Below are 25,811 nucleotides of genomic sequence, written 5' to 3' on the forward strand. Positions count from 1 at the left end.
CACTTTTATTCTTATATTTAGTTAACGTGCAATTCTTATATTTAGTTATCATAGTCGGCTGTATATTTTCCAGTTTGTAATATATGCTACTGATTTCATTGTGTATGGCGGGATTATTCTGTGTTTGTTTTTGTATATTTTATATTCTTCTTAACTTAGAAATATCCTCTTTAAAACCTAGGGTAAAATGCCATTGGCATTTATAACGATTTTTGTGACTCTTACTTATTACTATTTATTTTAAGGATGAAAGAGAAATTAGCGGTAGTTAGGAAACAATCATTTTATATGTTATTAATTGGTGGACAATAACAATTTCTACATTGCCTGTTAATGTAATTTTCCTTATTTTAAAGTTTAATAATATTTTAAAATACATACCATTACACTTGTCCTATGATGTCTTACAGCATGTTTTTATTTGCATAATATTTATATTATGATGGGGATGTTGGGAATAGGGGGACTTTTTTCTTAGTCCAAATGTTACTCAAACCTAATGAGTATCTACAAATGAATATAAATATATAATTTCATTATCACTTGCAAAATGTTATCATAATTGCATATTTCTTTTTTTTTAAAGGAGAGTGAGAGAGAGAGAGAGAGAGAGAGAGAGAGAGAGAGAGAGAGAGAGAGAGAGAGAGAGAGAGAGAAGAGAATTTTTTAATATTTATTTTTTAGTTATCGGCGGACACAACATCTTTGTACGTGGTGCTGAGAATCGAACCCGGGCCGCACGCATGCCAGGCGAGCGCACTACCACTTGAGCCACATCCTCAGCCCCTGCATATTTCAATGGATAATTTAAAATACAATGTTTAAAAGTTTTTTTTAATTAGAAAAAAATTTCATCATTGAAGGAAGAATCACATTTATCAAAAGGTCGAATGCAACCCCATTTCACACAAAATAAATAATTTATTTTAATTGTTGGCTGTTAGTCATTTCCCAGTCTACTCTTCTATCATCATATTACCTTAGACTCCTTCTTCCTGAAGCAGGACTCTTCTTCCTTTTTTAATCTTCTTTTCTTTTTCAATTAGAGAACTAATTATTTTTCATGGTTTCACAGGTCACAGTGGGACAGTTTTGCTCTCTGCTCTTGTAGCATGAGATTCAACCCAGGAGAGTTGAAATAGTCAACAGGATAATTGTGTTTATTTTTAAATGAAGGGCATTCATTTTTAGAGCTTTCATGCTTTTTTAATTTTATTTATTTTAAATTTATGCTTTTTGTGAGTAATATTTTTTTACTTCGCCAAGTTTTGTTTTACTTCATTTTGAATCTAATCTATCTGTATAAAAATAAATATGAACTTTTACAATTGACCAGTTATTCGTATATTCATTTCATATTTTTAGTACCAATAGCAATGAAAACTGCAGTTTGTTGTCACTTTAGCCTCAGAACAATACTTTTATAATAGAACTTACTATGCATTTGTGTACATGTATATATGTATACATATATGCATACAAATATATAAATTTATAAAAATTTGTGTATCTATGAAAGAGTATTGTTCTATAAGCCAGGTTGTCTTAAATTGAATAGACACTGATTGTTTTTTCATTTGATCACAGCATTGTACTCAGTGAGATAATTGAGTGCAGAAAAGACAGATTTCCTCCTGCCCACTTGTGAATCTCTCAGGTATCTTTTTTTTTTTTTCTTTAATTTTTTTTTTGTAGTTGAGGATGGACAGCTTGCCTTTATTTTTTTCATTTATTTATTTTTATGTGGTGCTAAGGATTGAACCCAGCCTAACACATGCTAGGCAAGTGCTCTGCCACTGAGCTAGAGCTACAGCCCCGCCCTCAAATATGTTTTTATCAAGAAAGGTTTTTGAATTTGTATTCCCCCTCTTCCCACCAGGAATTGAAACCAGGAACACTTGGCCACATCTCCAGACCTTTTTTATTTTATTTTTTGAAATACAATCTTGCTAAATTGCTTAGGACCCTGGAAAGTTGCTTAGGGCCTCCCTCTGTGGCTGAGGGTGGCTTTGAGCTTGTGATCCTCCTGCCTCAGCCTGTGCCTGAGTTGTGAATGTGTTCCTGATAAAGAAATTTAATCTTTAACCCCAATAAACCAAAAATTATCATTATTTCTGGTTGTAATAGGGTTTTAAGAAGTCCAGAGCAGCTCTTGGAAGCAAATGATGGGAAAGAAAGGAGTTGACTTATTAATAAGGGGGAAAATGAGTGTCTGCTAAGCCCTGGGGCTTGCTTGGTCTTTGCAATGTATCATTTACACCTTCACCCATTTCAGTGTAAACAGGCTGAAACTCAAATAAGTTAAAGATCTGGCTTTGAAGTTCACATCATTAGGAGTTTAAAGTCAAGAATTTACTTCTATTTGATTTCATAAGTTGTGTCCATTTTCTCTCTATCCTTTGGGGACACTGGAGGAAAAGAGGGAGGGGTAAGACATGAGTGCAAATTGGAGGAAGTATCCTGGTGGCCTTTATCTATAGGTAGGGAAATTACCCCAGTATCAGCTATTCTCACTGCATATGTAGAACAGTTACATTTCCTGTTTTGTCTAATTTTGGTCGTTTACACTCTATTTTTTTTTTTTTATTTTTCAGTTGTTGATAGACCTTTATATTTAAAGGTTATAGACCTTTTATTTATTATATGCAGTGCTGAGAATCGAACCACATGCCTCACATATGCTCAGCAAGTGCTCTACCACAAAGCTACAACTCCAGCCCCTTCTTTACACTTTTGAAAGCTATGGTAGCTGTTTATTACCCACTGCCTTTTAAACCTTTCTAAAAACGTTGTTTCCAAATCTTTCCCATTCTCATATTCCTTCGCATTTTACTATAATAATCCAGTGATCTTCAAATGACTTAGGCCTATAGGTGTCACATTTATAATATCCCGTGCATGCGTACATATTAAAGGATTTAAAAAGAAGGACTCCAGTCTAGCATTCTTATCCCTCTGCAGTCAAGTTCAACTTGCATTTCTAGCTGTGTTCTTCTTGCTCTATGCTACCTGTACATCAGTAACATTGGTCTGTGTTAGCTATGCTTTTCAGGGCTCCTACATTGTTTCTTCATCACCACAGCCTGATTGTTTTAACTTTCAGTTCCTACCCATTGTTTATCTTCTAGGAAAGTTTGCACTGGGAGTGGCTGACTTGGGTTTGGCATTGGAGAGTCTACTTTGCAACCAGCCATTGCCTGCACTTTCCATGTTAATTATCTTTTCTACCTTTACATGGTTTAGCTTAGTGCCCACAAAACGCTGAAACTTTTCTTTCTCCTGCTTCTTGGTGTCTAATTTCATTTCATACCATCTTTCCCTCAGTTCCTTGACTGTAGCTATTCTGCTCAGCCTCTGTAACATACCTTATATATGCCAGGTATTTTGGCCTTCTTCCTCCCTGTAATATTTGTTTTCTACATATCTGCTTGATAAGCTGCTTACCTCCAACTGTTGATTCAGATGTTATGTTGCCTTCTCAGTGAGGCTCCTACAGGTAATTTCCAATTTAGTATAGGCACATTTTTCCATGCATTTCTCCCTTGTTCTAATTCCTTATCCCCTGCTTCCTTCCTGTATCACTTATCACCTTCTACCATATTGTTCAGTACTTATTTCCTAATGTATGCTTGTCTTTTTCTTTCTATCGCTACTGGAGTTTAAACTGAGCAAAAGGATTTTTAGTTAGCAAAATATATCCCAAGCCCAAGAATGCCTGACACATACAGTGGCACCAAATTAATATTTGCTGAATAAACGAATGTTTTTTCATTTCTTTAAAATAGAAAAGTAATAATTTCAGCTTCCTCAAGCAAATTGGCTGTTTTTATTTTAAACCAATGGGAATTTTGGAAGGAAAGTAGAAGTACTTAAATTATCTAGATTCCAATTATCTACCACTGATGATTTTCATTCTGGGTAAATAGCAGGCTGTTTTGTAAATTAGGTTAAAAAATTCAGAATATAATAAAGGTAGTTGAGTTTCAGATAGGATCGGGACCTAGATGCTAAAGTGATATCCATCTACCCCCCCCCCCCCCCCCCCGCCCCCAATTGTAGTAGCAGACATCTGTGTAAGGAGGAAGAGGAGGAAGAAGAATTCTCAGTAACCTTTTTGGGGGGTGTGGTTCTGTGTATTGGTTTCGTGTATTTAGTCCAGGGAACTTATTCCCCAGCCTTTTTTATTTTTCATTTTTATACAGGATCTCACTAACTGTCTGAGGCTGCCTTGCACTTGCAATTCCCCTGCCTCAGCCTCCTGAGTCACTGGGTTTTCAGTTGCGCACTACTGCTCTTGGCTTAAATTCAATTTTTATTGGGTGGAGTTTGACTTGATGGCTACAAAATCGGAGTGGCTGTTAGCAAATGTATTGTAATACGTTTCTATAGCCCCCCCTGCCCCCCGAAAGTTTCTCCTTTCTTGGATATTGACTTTTTAAAAATTGAGGTGAAATTTGTATCAATCAACATTAGCCAACCATTTTAATGTGAACAATTCAGTAGCATTTAGTACATTCAAGGTGTTGTGACGTCTCATGATGTCTAATCAGCTCCAAAACTTTTCCTTTAGTCCCAAATAAAACCCTGTGCTCTTTAAGCAATTTCTTTCTACTCTACCTACCCCCAGGCCTGGCAATCACCAATCTGTTTTCTGTTTCTATGAATTTACTTCTTCTGAATGTTTTGTATAAATGGAAACACAAATGTGTACCTTTTGTGTCTGTATTTTTTTATTTAGTGCAACATTTTTGAGAATAATATTGTAGCATATGTCAGGACTATGTTCCTTTTACTCTCAGAATAATATTCCATCGTTTGTATATATTGTTATCTGCTTCTCGATTCATCCATTGATAGGTACTTGGGCTATTTCTACCCTTTGACTAATGTTTATAGTACTTTTGAGAGTATGTGTGAATATGCATTTTGAGTACCTGTTTTCATTTCCATTGGTATATACTTAGGAGCAGAATTGTTGAGTCATATGGTCATTTTGTGTTTTCTTTTTGAAACATTGCCAAACTTTTTTTTTCACAGTGGCTGAGTCTTTTACATTCCCACCAATGAATGTGTAATGGTTGTAATTTCTGTATATCCTCACAGCACTTGTTATTTTCTATTGTTTTGGATATGTGTTGATTTTAAACTTAAAAAATAACACTTTAAAGTTTTATTGATATGTTTTCATTTATAAAGGTTTGACTGTACATAAGAAAGAAAATCTAGCATGTTAAGCTCTTATAGGATCTAACAAAAGATTAAAGTAAGCAGGGAAACCTCAGGATATAATATATTTAATTTTAAAATGTTGGAGACAATGGTCGTATAGGATTCACAAGTATAATTAAAAGGCCTGCAATTTTACATGAAATGTAGATATGTCAATAATTGCTGTGTATTATACAGTATTATATATGTTAATAGTGACGTACAATAAGATGCATTTAATTAAACTTATATGAGTTCACTTAACTATTTACACTGCTGTGATTGACTCAGTCTCAAATAATTGCCACCAAATATTTAGAAAATGAGTGAAAGAAAGATTTATAGATTGTATGTAAAACCCAGTCATCCTACTAAATTCATAGTACAATGCAGACTACTTACCATGTAGCATATTTTGTGCTGTCAAATTAGTTTTACAGTATTCATCTTCACTAACTGTATAGTACTACATTTAATGATTATAATCCAGCTCTTTGGCATGTTAAAATTTGTAGGTTTAGGTTAGAGTAATCGAAACAGACTTCCTGAAGGAAGCACATTAACTGGTTGACCCCATACATACTTCATTTCTTAAGTGTCATCATTCTTTTGGGAAATGAGTTCTGTGACTTCCCAGATTAGGATAGTTTTGTAGTTCCATCCCACTGTGTCCTTTATCATTCAGAGCGATGGTTTGATTCTAATCAAATTCTTATTCCTTCGAGATTTTATTAATGCCCTCCTTTCCTGTCAGGGTGTAAGCTCTCTGTGAGCAGGGGTTATATTTGTCTTTGTCCTTTATTTCTTTCCCTTCACTCAGGGCTGTGTGCTTTAGTGAGCATGTTACGTGACCAGTGTGGGAACAAACAACTAGAGGGAAATCAATGTGAATATTGAAGTGCTGCTAGGTCTTTGGGAAAATTTTTGGGGCTCAGGAATTAAAGAACAGTGATGGAGTTCAGTTTGCAGGGGGTGGAGAGAAAGATGGGGCAGTGTTGCTGAAAACTCTGTTCATGTTAGGGAGGTTTTTTTTTTTTTTTTAACTGGATTGAACTCAGGGGCACGTGACCATGGAGCCTCATCCCCAGCCCTATTTTGTATTTTATTTAGAGACTCTGGGTCTCACTGAGTTGCTTAGCACCTTGCTTTTGCTGAGACTGGCTTTGAACTCATGATCGTCCTGTCTTATCCTCTTGAGCCGTCGTCTTTATTTGCTAAATTTAAACATTTAAATTTTCTACATTCACTCATGTATAAATTGAATATATTTAATATTTTAAGTTACATTCTGTCACAAATTTTGAAACGTTTTGAAAAGTATATAAAATATTTCCTATGTTTTAGCATGCTGTTCCATTATTTGGCAGCTCTTTAATGGAGGTGAAGTGAAGTCCAGAGGCAGTAATACCAATGAAGAGACTGCTGTAATTACCCAGGGGATTGTTTATGAAGTGCCTTGAGTCTAGGTTAGTTCCAGTTAGGAGAAGAGTAAATAAAAGAGATACTTGTAAAATCAAGTAGGTGTAGATAAGCATTAGCTGATAGATTTTGGAAAGAAAATAGCTTAGAATTACTTAGGTTTATAGAGGGAATTAGGCTGGTGTCTATAGATTTGGGGTGAAGTTAAGTGGATTTTTTTTGATACTGTTGTGGATTTGCATTTTAGGCTATATCATAGGTTGTCAGAGTTTTTTTTTTTTTTTTTTTTTTTTTTAATACAAAGCCAAATAGTAAATATTTAATCTTTGTGGGCCATATGGTATCTTTGTTAGCTATTTAACCATGCTGTTGTGTGAAAGCAATCACAGATTCTATGTAAACCAATGACTGTGACTGTGTTCCTATAATAGTTCTTGTACAAAAACAGGTGGTAGATGCCACTTGGCCAGCCATGCTTTTTTGTTTTCCAACCCTGGATTGCTGAGCTTTTATTTCAAATTATATTATTAAATCATAGTGGAACCTATTGTGCATTATGTAATTCCCTTCAATGATAGTCACTAATTGAAAGTAGACTGTAGAAAAGGACTGTTGTATTTAGGTTTTGTAATCTACTTTCTAGAATTTTGTGACTAAGCACTGTGTTATAAAATTTGGGGGAGGCCATTAAACAATGGCCATCAAAGAACTTCTTCATTGGGCCCCAGCAAACTATGCTGGGTTTGGAGGAATGGAGGAACTCATGCTGGGTACTGCATAATCTGACTGGACTTTGAAATGGATCCAGTTTTTACAAATAAGCAAACAAAGGAAAAACCCCAGGAGATTCCCAGCAGCCAGTCAGAAGGGACCCAGTTAACCTAATCTGGCATAAAATGGAAGGCCTCTATTTACTTATAAAAATATATAACTTTGAAATAGGCAGTCCACTTTTTGGTCCTTATTTCTGCTTTCTTTTCTGCTTTTCTACCTATAAAGTCAACACTGTCTTCTCAGTGTATTGGATCACTTTTTCTAAATTTTGATGAGATACTACCTGATTCATGAATTGTTATAAAAGCCAATCAAATCTTTAAATTTGTTAAAATTCTGCTTCTTTTAAAAAGCCATAAGCAGGTCAGAGAAAAGTATAATAAGACCTACAATAAGAATTTAGATCAGAAAACCTAAGTTGACTGGTGGCAACAATAAAGGTAGGAGCCTGTCAAAGGAAAACTTGGTAGAAGTCCAATGACTAGAGATTTTATGAGCATTAAGAATTACAAGTGGAAAAATATGGAATTGTAAGTTTCACATCTTTTTTTTAAAATTTTAAGTTGTTAATAAACCTTTTTATTTTATTTATTTATATGTGGTGCTGAGAATTGAATCCAGTGCCTCACACGTGCCAGGCAAGTGCACTACTGCGGAACCACAGCCCCAGACCCAAGTTTCATATCTTGTAGTAAAGATATTTTAGGATTAAGTCTTAATTCTATAAAGACCTGTACAGCAAAAATTTTGGGAAAAAATAATGGAAATATAAACAATGAAGAAATGATCAATGAAGCCAGGTGAAAAACATCAGTTTTGGAATCATACTACCTGGTTAGAATCTTGTCTCTGATTTTTTTTTTTTTTTTTGACTTGTCTATCTTCAGTCTTTTTTGAATTAGCTTTAATTTTTTCATCTGAAAAAGATGGTTGATAGCTATTTATAGGATTATTAAGAGACAATGTAGTGAGTGCCTAACATGGTACCTAATTCACAGTACTGCATGAATGAAAACTGCTATTATCATTACATTAATTTCATTTTATTTATATTACAATATGGCAGGTGAGTAGAGAAGCTTTCATAGTTTCTATGAAAAGGACTTAAACTGGATATTCTAAGTTCTCTTCTACGTAGGATTTCCCTTTATTGCTATCATTTTGATTTTTTCCATGTTATTAATTTTTTGTGAATTGACATTTTATACATACTATTCTGTTTTTTGAAATAATTTTATGAGATGTAATACTAAACAGTTTTTGTTAGAAAGATATGAATCTCTCCTGGATTCGATGATAATCTTTCAATTACATCAGAAGCTTAGTCTGTGTCTGACTGTACTACATCAAAAGTATCATTACAGTTCATGAAATAGCACAGTAGCCAGGGTCAATGGTTATCACTGGTTTATTTCAGAATACTAAAGTGTTAAAGATTGAGATGACGGGCCATGCAGAGTTAAAATTTGAAGAGATTGCTGTTTGTGCTGATGACATTTCCTTAACTTCTTTTGAAAACTATTGAACATGAGCATATGACTCTTTATACTAATTGTAATGCATTACTGTACCCCATAATCTGTGAGAGTGTTCACCTCTGCACTCTGCCTGTCCAGCTGTTGTCTTGAACAATTATCAGCGAGTTATTATTCTGGTATGAGCTGTGTCATGCTGGAAAATGGGATGAAAAAAATGTTAATGAGCATGCATGAATGTTGGTTGATGAAGGTTAAGTGGTTGCAGATATACTCTCTACATTCTTTCCTGTGCATGTTCAGACTGCGGCAATGGGCTCTGATGAAGGATTACAAACAAATGGTGCTGATTGACAGTTCTTGATTTAACATTAAAATGGTATCTAAAGGCAAATTCTGTGCTTCAGCTGAACAATAGACACACAGTGTTATTGACCCCTGGGTATAGCACGACACTTCAGCATTGGTTTTATTTTATACTTTAATTTTGTTCCTCTTGTAGCTGATTTTCAAATTCCCTCATTTTTGTATTACACATTATTTCAAAATTATGGCTGGCAATGTGGCATAGTTGAAAACACACAAAGAAAGGAACCATTAACAGGTATGTACTTACGTTTTTGGAATAATTATGCAGTTTTAAGTATGATCACATTCACGTTGCGCACAATACCTGTCTAGGTAGATGAGCACAGACAAGTTCTTGATAGCAATGTGCCTCTTCGTGTGTTTGCTTGTATTTGAAATAATGATCCTAGTGCTTTCTTTAGCATTTGTTGCTTATTTGTAGGCTAAATAAAATTAGCTGTATATATACTCTTTAGGAATTTTTTAAATGATTAATGTGAAAAAAGTATTTCATGTGCTATCTATTGAGCATAGACTTCAAATACTATTTTTTTTTGGAAAAAGTGATAGTGCATGGAACAGTATTAAGTTATATTGGTGAACCTTTTTTCTCATCATTTCCCCCACACCAAATTGAATTTGATTTTGATGTACAAAGTGGAATTTGTGCTACATAACTGTATCTTGTAACAGAAGTACAAAAGGAGAATGTTTGTTAAATGATCATAGGATTATAAGGTGCTAGGATCTGTAGCGATTGTTTTATTTAATAGATGAAAAACTTGAGAGCTATACATGAAGACACTTAAATTCTCTACCAATAGAAACATTTTACATTATTTGTTTATCATTGAAAGGTATTTTCTTATTTATGTGCTGTATGCAAACAGTTCTGTAACTCACTGCCTACTTAAGAGACGAAGTGTCATTTTTCATTTTTTTCCACATAAACTTATTTTTCATATGTGAAGCTTGTTTTTAAATTTAAGTGTATTGGTTTTAAATTTTTGTATAATTCATAATTATTATAGAAAATGCTCATAAATCATACTTTTGTTCTTAAGGACACAGAAATACTCATCTATATTTGAACCTCATTTTTGTTTTGTTTTGCTTTTTGCGGTGCTTGGGAAGCTCTAGCAGTGCACGTGCTAGGCAAGCTCTACCCCTGTGCCACATTACCACCCTCACCTGTACCTTCTGACATTTCTTACATCTATAATTCTCTGCTGATAAGGGTCTTCTCATCCCCTAGCTCAGTGACTTTGTGCTGAAGGACTGTTTTCCTCAGAGCTCTGTAATCACTATTGTGTTTAAGTCTTAGTGCTACTTTGGCTTTTTTTGTCTTCAGCAACTGAAATTGGATATACAAATCAAGGCTCACCACTGATCATTCTTAAGCCCAGAATGGCCATTTTCTCGCAGATTATTGAGCCATTCATGATTATTGAGCCAATCATGGTAAATCATTCATCCAGCCGACCAACTAGTCATCCACGCAACAATGATATGGGGTGTTTCTCCTATGAAAACACTGTCCTAACTCCTAACACTCCATGCTGAGACAACACATATACCTCTTATCTTTATGTTGTATTCAGTCTGGTAGAGAAGATAGATAAATAAGCAAATAAAAATGTCTATAGTTTTTGAATATGTTTGTTAAGTAATGGACAAAGTGTGAGGGTGGGTGCCAGTTTGGAGAGGGTTGTATCGAGGGCCTCTGAAGTCATGATGTTTAAATGGGGACTCAAAGGAAAAGTAGGAATTACCCAACCAAGGAACTGAAAGATGAGAATAGATGAGTAGATGAAATAACTTGTACATGGATCCTCAAGTTGAAAAGAATCTAAGATCCATCAGCATTTCAATATGGCTCGAGCATATTATATGGAGATACTTATAAGAAATGAGGTTCAAGGACTGGCTTGTTTGCAGAAACTTCAAAGGAGTATTTGAGTTGCTTTAAATGGTGGATATGTGATTTTTGAAAACAGGGAGAAGGGAAAAGGCCCATCCAGTGGTAGGAATTGCATGGGCAGGGGAAGATTTGTCAAACTGCTGAAATGTCTACTGGCTTAGGGCACAGGAACATAGATGATGATGATAGTGTTCCTGACCTTCATGATGGAGTATGGTGTTAAAGGCTAGTTAGTAGCCAGTTATGAGTCTGGTAAGATTGATTGCCAAAGGGAATGTTTTCTCCAGAGACTTTCCCCTCTCTCATCTTCAAAGGCAGGTATAAAAAACTGTAGCTGTTTTCTAACACACACCTAAGCTTATTGAAACCAGTTTAAACACAGGATTTTTTAAAAATTCCAACTATGTGTTAATAAATATGTTTATTTAAATAAAATGTCAAAAATCCCACTGTACATGAGTTATTGTTGGCAATAGGAATCAAGTCCATCAATCAATTTCTCTCTCTAAATTGGATCATTAAAATTCTGCTTCCCTGTGAGGACTGGTTTGTCTTTCATCCTACAGATTCAGGAGGAGTGCATGTGGGATGGTTATTATTATTATTATTTTTTAAACAAGACTTTCTATCCTTTAGTTGCCTTATACCAAGTCAGACTGGAAATTCCTTAAGATCTTGCTAAAATTTTTAGTTTATGTATTTTTTACTCAACTTTTCTTCTATACCTATATGACTTTTAAGAATTGTATTGACTTCTTTGTATGTATGGATGTACACAAATGCAAATGTTTGTTTATAATTAGAAAGTGACTTCATAAAGGAGAGAGAAAAGGAATATATTCTAATCTTGTCCCCTATTCATCTTTCAAAGGACACATGTAATACCTCTTACTCCATGAAGACTTTTCTGATTCATCTAGTGAGATGTTATTTTTTGGTGCTTTGAACCTTCAGAGTTCTCCACTGATCTTTTTCCTTGATTGGCCTCAAAGAATTGAGACAAAATAAATCCTTTGAAAAATTTACCAACCTTTTCATAAAAAGATGCCTGACTACTGTAATACTTTTCCTTTTACTTAAATGATAGTATTATGGGGTAATTTTCTCTCTTTCTACCTCATTGTTCCAATTTCATTTGAAGTATTTTAAGAACAAGCCCACATGCTTTATTTCTCTATATCCATTGTTAGAGACCCTAACACTGTCTTATGACTGAGTAAGTGAATGAAGGAAAGAGTTTAAGATTTTCTGCATGGCAGGAAGGGAGCCCTTGGGGGGAGCTCCACAATAAGAACTCTTGTAGTTCCAGTTGCTGTTTTTCTAGCATGGTTCTTGCATTGTTGTTCTACTCCAGGAAATGTATGGGGTGTGATCCAGTGAGAGCAGCCTAGAATTAGGAAACTGATTTCTAGTCTTGAATGTTCCACTTGGTAGCTATGTTGCTTTAGAGGTCTGATATCTGACTCTTATTTACAAATCTATAAAATAATGCTTTTTTCTCATTGAACATACCAGGATTCATTGAAACTGATGATCTTTATTATGATTAAGAGTAAAACTTTTTTTGGTGCCAAGGATTGAACTCAAGGATGCTTAACCATGGAGCCATATCCCTAGCCCTTTTTATTTTTATTTTTTTATTTTGAGACATGGTCTCACTAAATTGCTAAGGCTGGCTTTGAACTCCTGATCCTCCTGCCTCAGCCTCCTGAACTGCTGGGATTACAGGTGTGTGCCACCATGCCTGGGCAAAGTAAAACTTTTGAGAAACACAAAAAAGCCCATTGTATTCAGACTCATTATATAAGAGGAACTTTGGAAATGGTGGTAAACTGATCATGTTTCTTTTCTCCCAAGGGAATGAGACTATTACTTGGGTGTGATTAAAAGTAGATACAATAAATGCTTATATGATTGGGGGAAATATTCATATAAAAATGTTTGCTGTAATAGTTTTGATAGTAAATATTTAGAAACAACTAATACTAATCAGTAAGTAAAATAACCACACTATGGTGTTAGAGCTAAATTATGTTGTAATATACAATTAAGCTGTTGAAAAGAATGTTGTTGATCTATATATACATGGACGTGGATAGCTAATCCAGGGCTTATTGCTTTTGGAAATATGCAAAATACAAAATTAACAAATATGGTATTAGCTTATTTGATTATGAAACAAAAACTAAATTGTTTATATATATCTTTTTGTGTCTATATGTACCCCTTCTTCCCACCCCATTTATCTGTGTAGTCTTTTAAAAGGTTCCCAGTAACTATTGATTTTCTTGAGGGAATATTTGTGTAACTTCCCTTGTGTACTGGTAGAATTGTTTTCCAATGAATTTTTAAAAATCAATGTACTTTTCCAAAGTCCAGAATAGTAGGATAGTTAGCTGGAATGATATCTTGATTAAAAAACTGTACCCAGGAGTGCTTAACCACTGATCCACATTCCCTAGCCCTTTTTATTTTTTGAGACAGGAAGGATCTCACTATGTTGCTGAGGTTGTTTATTGTAAAACAATCATGGCTTAGAAATGTCCTTAACTTTCCAAAGTGAAAGACATTTTTATCAAGTATATCATACACACAGAGTTCCATTAACTCCAAAAACTCTATTCAGAAAGCAATATATTTCATAGTTAATTATTCCAAATGGTGTCTGTGATCAAAAGGGACATCCATTTATAATGAAGGAAATCTGTGTAATAGCTATCCTAGAGAATGTTTACTCAAGTGTGAGGATGGAGTAATTGATAAAGTGAAAAGTTGCATATCTTCCTCAGGCTTAGAAAGAGTGGCCTGCAAAAGCTGAAAAATCATTATGAATACTCCAGTAACTAAACAAAGAGGGCTAAGTATGGGGCTAAGATTTTAAACTTGATATTTGAGCTTAAGTATTATATAGTTCAATGCAAATCATGTTTTGTTTGTTATATCACCTTTGGGCATTTATGTGTACATATTTGGAAGAAATGATTTTCCTTTACAGTGCATCCCACCATCTTATTACTTACATTTGAAATATAATATTTGACCATAATGTAGTACCATTCCCTACCCCCATTCCCTGACCCAGTTGAGTTGCAGGGAAATTTATATCTAATTTCTTAGACATTTGAAAAAAATCTGTGATGTAGCACATATTCCTGAAAATTTATGTCCACTGACCCTTGTAACACTTGCATCTCACCCCTTTATTGCTTATAAATCCACAAGGTCTCCCAGGAGCGCTTGCTATCTAAATGTGCCATGCACCATTCATATTCTTCAGAGATTGCCTTTGTTGTTAAGGAGACATGTAGTATTTGTATTGAGGAAATTGGGTACAAATACTTTTCCTCTGGGCTTTCCAGTCTCACTTTGTTCTGTCACTCCCCAGGTACCTGTCCCCCAGCTCATTTGTATCTAGGGGAGGAGAAAGGAAGAACACTCTGTATAGTGGCATCTAAATCTTGATTCTGTCTCTGTGGTCTCTTGCAAGTTCTCCCTTGGCTTAGGATGAACTTTGGTGTCTTTTTTGTCTCAGAGATGCTTTTTTAATTATATCCTGCATCCTTCTTAGCCACTGCTAGGAATATTTTGTGAGAGCATTAATATTTTTTCCCTGTTAAGTACACAGCTCTTACAATTGAACCACATACCTTTCAGAACTATTGTCTCACTATAGATATTAAGAAAAATCCAATTTTCTATTTGGCACTGAGGAATGATCTCTTATTCTAAGATATTTCTCTCTTCTCTAGAGGAAATGAATGCTCTTGGTCCTGAAATGACAAGGCTATGGGAAAAAGTTCAGGGGAAAAATACAACAATTTCTTTCCAGTTATCATCTTCAGTTATTATCTGAGTCTACTTTCTCTGAGAATAGAATGAATCTTAGTCATGTTGCCCTTAATTTCACTCAGTTCTTTGTCATCACATTTGCAGTGTCTGCTAATGGACTGGCTAGACTCTGAATGGTCAGCGTGAACAAAGCACATGAATGGTAGTTGAGAATCCTAATGTCCATTTGCCAACTCTTAGCCTCTCTATACTTTAATTTTCTTAGTATAGAATCAGATTTTTTTTATTAGATGAAATTCCACTGTTCATTTTAATTGGGGAGAAATGAAGCTTTCAGAAATTCAAGTGATCATATGAAATATAAATTTGTTATTTCCAGCATGAAATAAAATAGTCCTAAGAACTTGAATATGATATATTAAAACATTTTAAAGATTAAAAAATTTGACATGTCAGAGAGTTGCAGCTAGGTGTTCCTGGATGTCCAAGGTATTGTTTTGTTTAGCATTTGTTTAGTATTTCATTTCTGTTCCACATTGTCTTGTTGGTATTGAAGAGTAACTTTTAACTATATGAAATTTTTATGAAGGTTTTAAACTTGATATAGTTTTCAGTTAGGTCAGGGAGTTTACAGTTGGGGATATGTCAGTTTTAGTAAAGATCCTTCTTCATGAGGATGGTATATTAGTCAGCTTTTCATCTGTTGACCAAAATGCTTGATAAGAACAAGTTAGGGAGGAACAAGTTTATTTTAGGCTCATGGTTTCAGAGGTTTTAGTTCATGGTCAGTGACTGTTTCTCTGCACCCTAGATAAGGCTAAATATCATGACAGAAGGCATGGTGGAGGAAAGCTGCTTACCTCATGGCTGCTGAGAAGTAGAGCGTGAGGTGCCAGGGATAAAATAAAAACTCCAAAGGCTTACCCTCAGCGACATACTTTTCTGCCTACAGTTACCGCCCAGTAAAATAGATCTTTCAAATTTTATCCATCAAATATATTAATCCAATGATTAGATTACAGCTCTTGTTTATAGTGCTCCTCTGCTCAAGTGTCACTGTGCCCAACATAATCACGAAGTAATTGAGTTTAAAGTGAGATTTTCTAATTTTTTTTTTTTTTTTTGGACTGAGTTTTGAACCCAGGTCTGCTTAACCACGGAGCCACATCCTTGGCCTTTTTTTATATTTTATTTAGAGATAAGGTTCCCCTAAGTTGCTAAATGTCCCCTGAGTTGCTGAGACTGGTTTTAAACTTAGAATCCTCCCGCCTCAGCCTCCCTAACCCCAAGCTGCTGGAGTTACGGGTATACATCACCACGCTGGTCAGATTTTCTAGTTTTTAAGCCACCATATTTCCATTAATGACAAGTTTCCTCCCTTCCCATTTCATATGGGATTTCTGAATTCTGTCTTTATTTAGCTCTCCATTTTTCTCTGTGACATTGCTAAGTAAGATATTCAACATAGGGACCCACCCAAAGGAAGATCAAGGACCAGTTTATTGTTAACTTGGCTTTGCCTAATTTTGTCAAACAGACTGCTCTTGTCTGTGGCCCTAAGACCAAAGCCCAGTTTAAATTTCTTTTTTGGGATCTTATTCTATACTTCATCTATGTGCGAACTGTCTATATGGAGTTGAAGAGTGTCTTTTTCAGTGTAGGAAGCTTTTTTTTTTTTTTTTTTTCTTTTTCTTTATAAACCTCCACTAACTCTTTAGAAAGAAAAGAGACAAAGGTGAAAGGACTGCATTCATGTCCTGTCCTTTTAGAATGGAGAGGTATAAAGGGAGTGCAAATTGGGAAAAAGTCTATCTTTTATAGAAAATAGACATGGTAGAACAGTTGACATGGGCTACCATATTCCTGGAAATCTGAGAGCTGGGCATTTAAGTAAATGGAATGTGATTTGACTTTTGAAATACTGTTTAGGAATTAAATTTTTTATACAATTTGGAGAGATAATCCAGGGTGAAGGTTTGGAGAGGAAGGGTTATTATGTAGCAGCATTCTCTCTGCCATGGTGTCTAATCAAACCAATGTGTGTGTGTGAGGCATATTGTGCAGTGAATGTGCACCATCTTTGCCTTCGATCAGCTCTTAGGAAAGAATGTGTGTGTTCTAAATGATTTCACTTTAGTGCTCACTTAGATTTTTATCTCCACATTTAGAAAAGCAAAATATTGACTGTCCTCGTTCCTACATATATTTATAGATCAAGAGAGCCAAGTAACATTGTTAGTCATAGTTTTATGCCATTAAGTACATTTCCATTGTTTTATAACCATCACCACCCACCATCTCTAGAACTTTTTTCATTTCTCCCAACTGACACTTTGTACACATTAAATACTAACTCTTCATTTTCTCTTTTGCATCTGAAGATCATTATGTAAAATATTATTTTCCCATTAACATAAACTCTGCAAGTCCTTCTATAATCTCTTCCTTCTAGTGGTAAGGTATATATGGAACATTCAGATTGCTTTTAAATGGTGCAGTCATACATATATGGCTATGTAGGATCCTACCTAACACAAGACCTAGCTACAAGGAGTGATATTGTATATATACAAATATTGAAACTTTGATTTTTTTTTTCTTTTATGATTTCTAGTTCAGACGATGGGGGAGACACAAAGTAGCATAAAATAGTTGAATCTAGGAAACATTTAGGCAAAAGATAGAGCTCCAGTTAACTAGGCTAAGTGGCACCAGAATGATGTGAAAGACTACAAGGAACCATCATAGAGCACAGAAGAATAAAGATTCAGTAATTGAGAAACTGAGGAAATGAACTCCCATGCGAACTATTAGATATTCTGTCCCTTAGATTTTGTATGGTTTTGTCTATCAGAAAGACTGGATAATAAAGTTGCATGGTATTATACAAGTTCCCTCTCCTTTCTGATTAGAGATGATATTTATTCTCCTTTTTCTTTGTCAGTGCTAAGCCCATGGGCAGAGATAAGTTTGTGTTTCTTATGGCAGGGGCAGTGTGCTAGATCTTCATTTTTCTACCAGGAAACAAATGTTATTGAGAAATTGTATTGGCAATTCACACTCTGATTAGGTGTTTCCACAAATACTAGATAAAAAAAGGACGTGGTCAATGAATTAGGAGTAAGCTTATTGCAATTAAGCCTGACCATTTTACTGTCAGTGAAATTCTTTTAGTATTTTGGGATAACGCTTATTTTTATGTTTCATCAAATTTCTTCTATCTTTTTTGAAATAATCACTTTGTACATTTTGGTGAAACTGTGTGCTATATTTTTCCCCACAATCTGATATACCAGGGATAGTCTGCTCATTGTTTAATATGGGAGTACTTTTTGTCTTTTAGATAATAAATTTATTGTTACATTTTCAGTCTCAAAGTTGCTTACCACTGTTTGTACAAATATTAATAAGTTGGCTTATTAAGTATTTCCATGTACAGCATGCTAGTAATCCTGAATTACTTGTGTCCTCATTAGGGTTTACTGCTTTTAAATTAAGAATGCACCCTAAGTTCTCAATTTTTTTTATAATTGTTTTTTTCCCTCCATTAGGACATTTTCTTATTTATATATGCATCAGTGTGTCCTGTGTTAACTTTTAGACTCTGCTTTGTAACTTCTTCTAGCAGAGATATATTTTCACTTTTTAAATACTTATCAATACATATATGGGAGACAGTTATATTGGTCAAAACAGTAGTAAGTGGAAAATAATTCTTTTAATAAATAAATGTATTAATCCATGGTAGGGAAATGTCATCCTTCATGAACAATTCACAGGCTGCAGGTAATGCAGGTAATAGAAAGATTCCTTATGGTGAGGAGATTCTTAAGATATGTAATGAATATAGGGATGTTTTCCTGAACAATTGTGAAGGGGTAAGAACTGTCATGTGAGAACTGGATTCAGTTTATTTTTAGTGGGGCTTTTAACTCAATCCTCAAATCTTACCTCTACCCCTCTGACTTTAGATTCATTTGTTTGAAGCTTGTCTCATTTGTAATTAGAACAATTATCATTAATATATCTAATATAAATAGCCTTAATTTTCTCAGGGATATTTTAAAATTATTTAATGTATAGATTTGAAAGATACTCATCTTAAACTTTTGACTTAAACTCTTGTTTTCTGCAAGTCTAAATCTTAGGATATGGTGTAGTGTGTTTACACAAAAGGGGGACACTCAACATTGTTTTTTTTTTAGTTTATGGGGTAATACTTTTAAAAGAAAGATGCTAATTTCTGTGATTGAGAATATCTTTGGAGATTAAGTTGGCTTTTTTTGGAAAATATTTTGATCAATTTGTTATTATAGAAATAAAATAATAGGGAAACAGATTATTTGGAAAAACATTGTAGAAATCATTCTCACTTTTAGATGTATATTTTAGTTTTTCATACAATATAATCTGAATGCCTTAATAATTCTGCACATGTAATAATGGTAACAAAAAATCTAGAGATAACTTTAATTAAGTACTTGTTATAGAGTGAAATCCTCTCTCTCTCCATGTAGGAATTGATTTATAGAGAAAAGACCTTTAGCTATTTATTTTTTGACATTGTTTACTAAAATAGAATGTCACACAATGAGAAATATACATTTATTTGGATATTTCTGATGATTGCTATGATTGAAATAATCAGTTTCACAAAATTTTATTTAGTGGCTTCAGCCACTCTTCCTAAATATTGTATAATTCTTAGCCTTGGATTGTCAAACAGACTTCTTTTTGCTAGTAGAAAACTCTGATTATTTATGGCAGTCATATATTAATATTTGAACAGAAATACAACCTCTTTTCCCCCTGACTATTTTCTATGTAGTTGAGTACATGGCCATTTATTTGTGTGCCTAGAAATATTAAAACTTGGTTTGACAGATCAGATATGACTACAGCGATTTATACAATTAGGGTTTTCAGTACTAAAGCATTTTCTTTCCTATTTTGCCAAGGATGTTTTGCCAACTTAAAAAAAAAATATTCCATGTTTTTTGTTTTTCTTTCACTACACTTTTCTTGTGCATTCCATATCTTCTGTCCCTAAGCTATTTAAATCTTCTTTGAAATCATACTATATTATCACAACCACCCACAATGTTAACTATTAGAAATCCATTTTTCTCTTTTTGGGTCATTGGCCTGTTGTCAAATTCTGAGCTTTATCATTCTGCTCCCAATGTATACCTGAATAACTGGACCTTATTTAAAGTTATCCACCACTGGAGAGGTAGTGGTGGGTGAATTCTTGATTTTCTCTTTGGAACTATAGTTTTTTCCAAAGCGTTGAATTCTGCTCCTTGTGTTCAGAAGGCCAAGCATTTCTCTTCTCTCCCTTGGGCCTATTATATGGTCCATATCTAGTCAATAACAGCCAAATATAGTCTGTGACCTTTGGAGAGTAATGTAAGTTCTGTTTTAGATTTTTTTCATTCATAGAATAAGGAGATTGAATTCCATTATCTAGGGCTCTCCTGCTTCTAAAATTTAGGCAATTTGAATATACTTTGTTAGTGTCTTTGAATCTCATTACCTAGAAAGCAGGGAAGACAATTAATAGCAATTAGGTAAATGATTCATATATGTCTCTTTTGAAAATCTCAATCCATTGAAGATTGTTAAGAGCTCATTTTTTTTATGTCAGTTATTTTTACTATTTTTTATTGTTGAGTTGAATTTGTTGCTTTCTCTCAGTGTTTTAAAGAACACTTGCTTATTTAATAAAATATTTTCTTCTTTGTCCTCTCAAGGCTAGTGTATAATCTCATTAAGAAAAGGCCATTTGCTATAAATATTAACCTAAAAAATTTCATAACATTCATGTTAAAGGACTACCAGAAAAAATTAAAGTGGTTAATATTTAAAAAAATATTGTCATGAGATAAACTTAACCTAAGAAGCATCAACAAAAAGTGTAATAAGCAATTATTAGTATTTACTGATTTAACATACATTACGGACAGAGAAAACTGTTTTTTATTATCTTTTGTGCTTCTGACTTCTTATACATTTAGAACTTCATATTCTAGGTTTTTTTAAATGGTGAAATAATGTATGATAAAATTTATATGGAATTTTATTTTTAAAAAGGTCACATTTTAAATCAGTCCGATTAGAACATAATGGAAGATGAACTGAAATAAGATGTAATGTATAACCATGTACCGTGGAACTGTAATTTTTAATGGAAAATTTAGTGTAAAAGGAAAGATTTTGAAAGGATATTCTTTATATAATTTGGCTGCTATTTTTGAAACTTTGAAAATAGAAAAAGAATAAAGTGGAAATGTAATTAAAAAAGACTTTTTTAGTTCATGACTCTCGGCAACATAGAAAGTTTTGTCATCTTTGACTTCATTCTGACATAAAACCCTTATAAAATGCGGCATATGCTGTGTTAGCGATCAGAACTGTTTTTGAACAGTATTAATCTTCTCTAGGAAAAATGGAGCCTTACACAGCATCTCTAGGAAGTAAGATTAAACACAGACCTTTAATGGCAAAATAGCTAGATCAGAAGTATAGATGGCACTAATAATCTGACTTATGATTCAGAGTTTCATGTTATACGTGAGAAAATCTAGTCTTTTAGAGGAAGTATATTTTGTACTGGCTTTAGAAGAAGAACTTCACCAATGGATGGAATGGAGTCTGGAGTTTGCTTCACTGTTGGCTCTGCGTTGTTCAGTGTAGTCTGATTCTCTTCCTTCTCTGTCCCTGTGCAAGGAGGGATACCTGAAGGTAATTATCTCATTTCATTGTCACAACTACTCTTCAAGGGCCTGTTTCATAGATGGGTGACCTAAGCCTTTGGTTTGGTGTTGAGTGATGGGACGTGGATGCATAAGAACCTGGTATCCTCATTCCAATCCCAAGTTCATTGCAGAGTCCGGGCATGCTAGTAAATCACACAGTGATTGCCAGTATAGAAAACTGAAATAATATTTTTGTGTAAAAACTTTATTCCCATTAAATATCCTTCTTGATTCTTAGTCCTCCTTAATGAGTTCTTTTTATTGTTTTTGTAGTAGTCTGGTTTCAATTGCTATAACAAAGTGATGGAAGTTGAGTAATATATAAAGTAAGGAGTTTTTTTTTTTTTAAATCTAATTTCTTTACTTCTAAGCTTTGGAGATTCAAGGTTGTGTCACCAGTATCTGCTTCATTCTAGTGAGCATCTTATGGTAGATGGCTTCATGTCAGTTTCATGTGCAAGAGGGAGCTGTTACACTGAAAGATAGGAATCTAGAAACAGAAAAGTAAGAGACTTGTTTCAGTCTTTTATAATAACCCTCTCATAAGAATTAAAAAGGGTTCCACAAGGGCTATGTTCTTCTTTTAAAGAGCAACACTCCCAGTGTTTTAACAACCTCTTACTAGGTCCTATCTTTTTAAAGGTTCTAACACCTCTTGACATCCCCAACTAACTACAAACACATGAATTCCTGGATACACACTCAAACCATAGTGGTTGCCAACATTTAAATTCTGCTTTTGCATAAGCGCTTTTCCTTGTTTTTCATTCATTTGAGGCAGTCTATTATGTGGCTGAATTTTTTTTGGCTAAATTTTCTATATGAAAGGTCCCTCTCCTATGACTTCAAGTCTATTTGGATAACAGACTCATTATCTGGTATCATATTAAAATAAACATTTTTCAGTCTTGGTTTATTGATTCCTGTTGTTTTCTCTGTTAGTAAACTGTATTTCTTCCTACCCCTTTGCCCACATTCTCACTCTTTACATTCTGTTCTTTGTAAAATAGTAAAGTATCTCAAGGCTTCCAGTGACTCTCAGGGACATTTTTCTTGCCCAGAGGGTATAAGCCACCTGAAAAAATACAGTATGAAATAATTAATAAAGAAATAAAAGAGCCAGAATAGGGTTTAAAGCAGAGCACCTGATAGATTGTCTAGTCCTGGTAGGAGATGGACTAGAGCAGTTAAAAAAAAACAATTGCCTCAGGTGGTTTATTTAAGGGGGTGCATCAAAGGCAGGGATAAGGTTTCAGGGGGCGGAGTCTTGCTTCCTAAAATTGACATCTTGGCATGCTACACCCATCTCTGAGAGGCTGTGTGGCTATAGCAGATCACCCCATCTCAGGTGCTATGTGGTACCTGGCAGAGCTGAATAGAAATTCACATATATCTGGGCAGTCTTAACCAGTGTGATTGCCACTGGAAGTTCCCAAATACACAGGTATTCCCAAGAAGGGGAATAATAGTAATTATTGAGGTGGTGAGGAGAAATTAGTTTGGTAACTGTTTAGGGATTAGAGTCAACTGGATTCATTGATGGACTTGGATATGGTTGATAGAGAAATAGTTGAAGTATAAACTCTTTGACTTGTGCAGCTGCATTAAGAGAATTCCCAGCTCCTGAGGAAATGTAGAAAAGGAGATGTGGAGATAAGAGAGAATATGTCAGGAGTGTGGTTTTCAGATATGGTAAGCTGAGGCATCCATTAGATATCCAAATGGAGATATTGAAAGTAAAGAGGTGGATAGTCAAGTCTAGAATTCAAAAGACAGATATGAGTTGGACCAATTATTCGACTGGTTCCCATTGTATATTGTACTTTTAGAACTCATGTGATTCCGTATGAGGTTATCAGTTCCTCTCATTTGTTTTCTCCTCTGTCATTATTTTTGCTATTTTTTCAATCTAACCTCAGTACTTCGAGTTCGTCTTTAAATACAATTCTTCTGATTTATCTTGCAAGATGTATGAATCTTTACTGGCTCCTCAGTACTCTAAATATAGTTCAAATGGATTTTCTTTCTGGAACTTTTCATTACTTCTGTGAAACAATAAAAAGAGAGAAAATTGTGGGCTAGTGATGTGGTTTAGTGGTAGAACACTTGCCTAGCAAGTACAACAAGGCTCTGGGTTCCATACTCAGCACCACCACCAGAAAAAAAAAAAAAAAAGAAAAGAAAAAGGAAAAAAAAAAATATATATATATATATATATATATGTATATATATATATTATATATAATAAAAAAAATAAATAAAAATAAAGAAAGAAAAGTGACGAAAATTTAGAAAAGGAGGATAGATTATTTGAATGGTCAATTAATAAAATATAAGACTTTATCACTTAAGAGAGTAATATAGCATAGGAGTAGCATGTAGAACGGTGGAACAGAATTCAAACCCAGAAAAACAAACCTATTATAGCAACATGCAATTTATGAAAGAATAATTTAAAATTTTTTGTGAAAGATGGTTATTTATAAAACAATGCAGAAATAGTTAATAAATATTTTGTAAAACAGAAAACTGGATTGTTGTCTTACACTAAGCTCAAAACATGTAATTAAAATACACCTCTTTCTGATGTAAAAATAATGGAATTATAATTGCCACCTTATACATTATATGAAGATCTTGTAACGAGTTACCAATCTTGTGTATTTACATCTTATGAAGTTCTTGTAACCAATTACCAATTCTGTTTGCTTTTTAAGGTTATTTTCCCCTATTATTGGTGATCTCTGTGTGTGTGTGTGCGTGCTCGCACGTGCTTGTCTCTCTAAGCAATTTCCTCCCCTGTTCTGTGTTACTATGATCCTAATTTTTTAAGATAACATAATTTGAGAAGTGTTGTTTGTGGACACACAGAGTAAAAAGGTGATTGGACCACCTTAGTTGTAGTTGTTAATCTTGACCATCATATGCCCTATGATAGCCACATGTTTTTATATTGTTGTATAGCATAATGTGTTTATTGTATATTTATGTTAAGGATAAAGTAGTTAAATTTGTTTCTTAATCTTTAGAGTACTGAGTAAAAATCAGCAAGTGTCAAATTTTGACTTTTTAGATTTGAAAAACAATTTCTAAATAATAATGCAATTTTATTGGAGCTGTATTCTTAAATAAATGTGGTATATCAAACATAAAACAGATATAAGAGCCGGGTGTGGTGGCACACCCCTGTTAACCCAGTGGCTGGGGAGGCTGATTAGGTGTATCACAAGTTCAAAGTCAGCCTCAGCAAAAATGAGGCGCTAAACAACTCAGTGAGACCTTGTCTCTAAATAAAATTCAAAATGAGTCTGGGGAGTTGGCTCAGTGGTTGATTGCTCCTGAGTTTAAACCACAGTACCCCAAAACAATAACAACAACAACAGCAATATGATTTATTTTAGCACTCTTTGTGCTAAGTTCTTAATACATTCAAATCGTATTGATTTTTGTAATTGTGTGCTATATATCGTATACTTATGCATAATTGTATTAGTTTCCATAGTGTGTATTAGTTTTGTTTTTTCCTTCAGATATTAACTCTTAATAGTTTCTCTGGTAGGGTCACCAGTGCTTATGTGAAATAGTTTGAGTCTTGGAATATGTACTTTTGTAACTGATTTAGAAGTTTTTTTTTTTAAAAAAAGCTTTTTTGATGAAAGTTTATTTTTTGTTCTTTTGCACTTCAGTGTCTTTACTTCCCCTAACATAGATCTGTCCTTGGTTTTACAGAGAAAAGAGGTGAAGAAGATTTTGAAGAGAAGAAAGCTATTAAGAAAAAGATTAAAGAACTTAAATTTCTAGATTCTAAAATTGCTCAGAACCTTTGTAAGTATGAACTTTTAATACTATTATCAAAACACATACAAAAGGTGTTTTTATTTCATTTTATGACTTCTTTTTCATTTTATGTTGTTTTAATTCCTAATATTTGCTTAATTTCAAAGATAACACTCCCTTCTGCAAATTATGAGATTAAATTCTTCAAAAGACTAGTGTGTTAGAAAATAGGAAAATGATTTAGGATGAAATCCTATTTTTCATAATTGAAAAGTGAGTTATAATTGCAAGTCCCATTTTAGAGTATAAAAATAAAAACATGGAATTCAAGTAATCACATAT

At 34.0% G+C, this 25,811-nt stretch overlaps 1 protein-coding gene across 4 annotated transcripts in view; it reads left to right on the top strand.

Annotated features, from left to right (window-relative positions):
- Diaph3 (diaphanous related formin 3) overlaps positions 1-25,811 on the top strand; it is a 464,142-nt gene that overhangs the window by 185,774 nt on the left and 252,557 nt on the right. For all 4 annotated transcript variants that reach the window (XM_076871975.2, XM_076871976.2, XM_076871977.2 and 1 more), the window contains one exon: positions 25,422-25,517. In XM_076871975.2, the coding sequence (XP_076728090.2) occupies positions 25,422-25,517 (96 nt within the window). The remainder of the gene's footprint in view (positions 1-25,421; positions 25,518-25,811) is intronic.

This window comes from Callospermophilus lateralis, chromosome 12, assembly GCF_048772815.1.
Source record: "Callospermophilus lateralis isolate mCalLat2 chromosome 12, mCalLat2.hap1, whole genome shotgun sequence".
NCBI lineage: Eukaryota > Metazoa > Chordata > Mammalia > Rodentia > Sciuridae > Callospermophilus > Callospermophilus lateralis.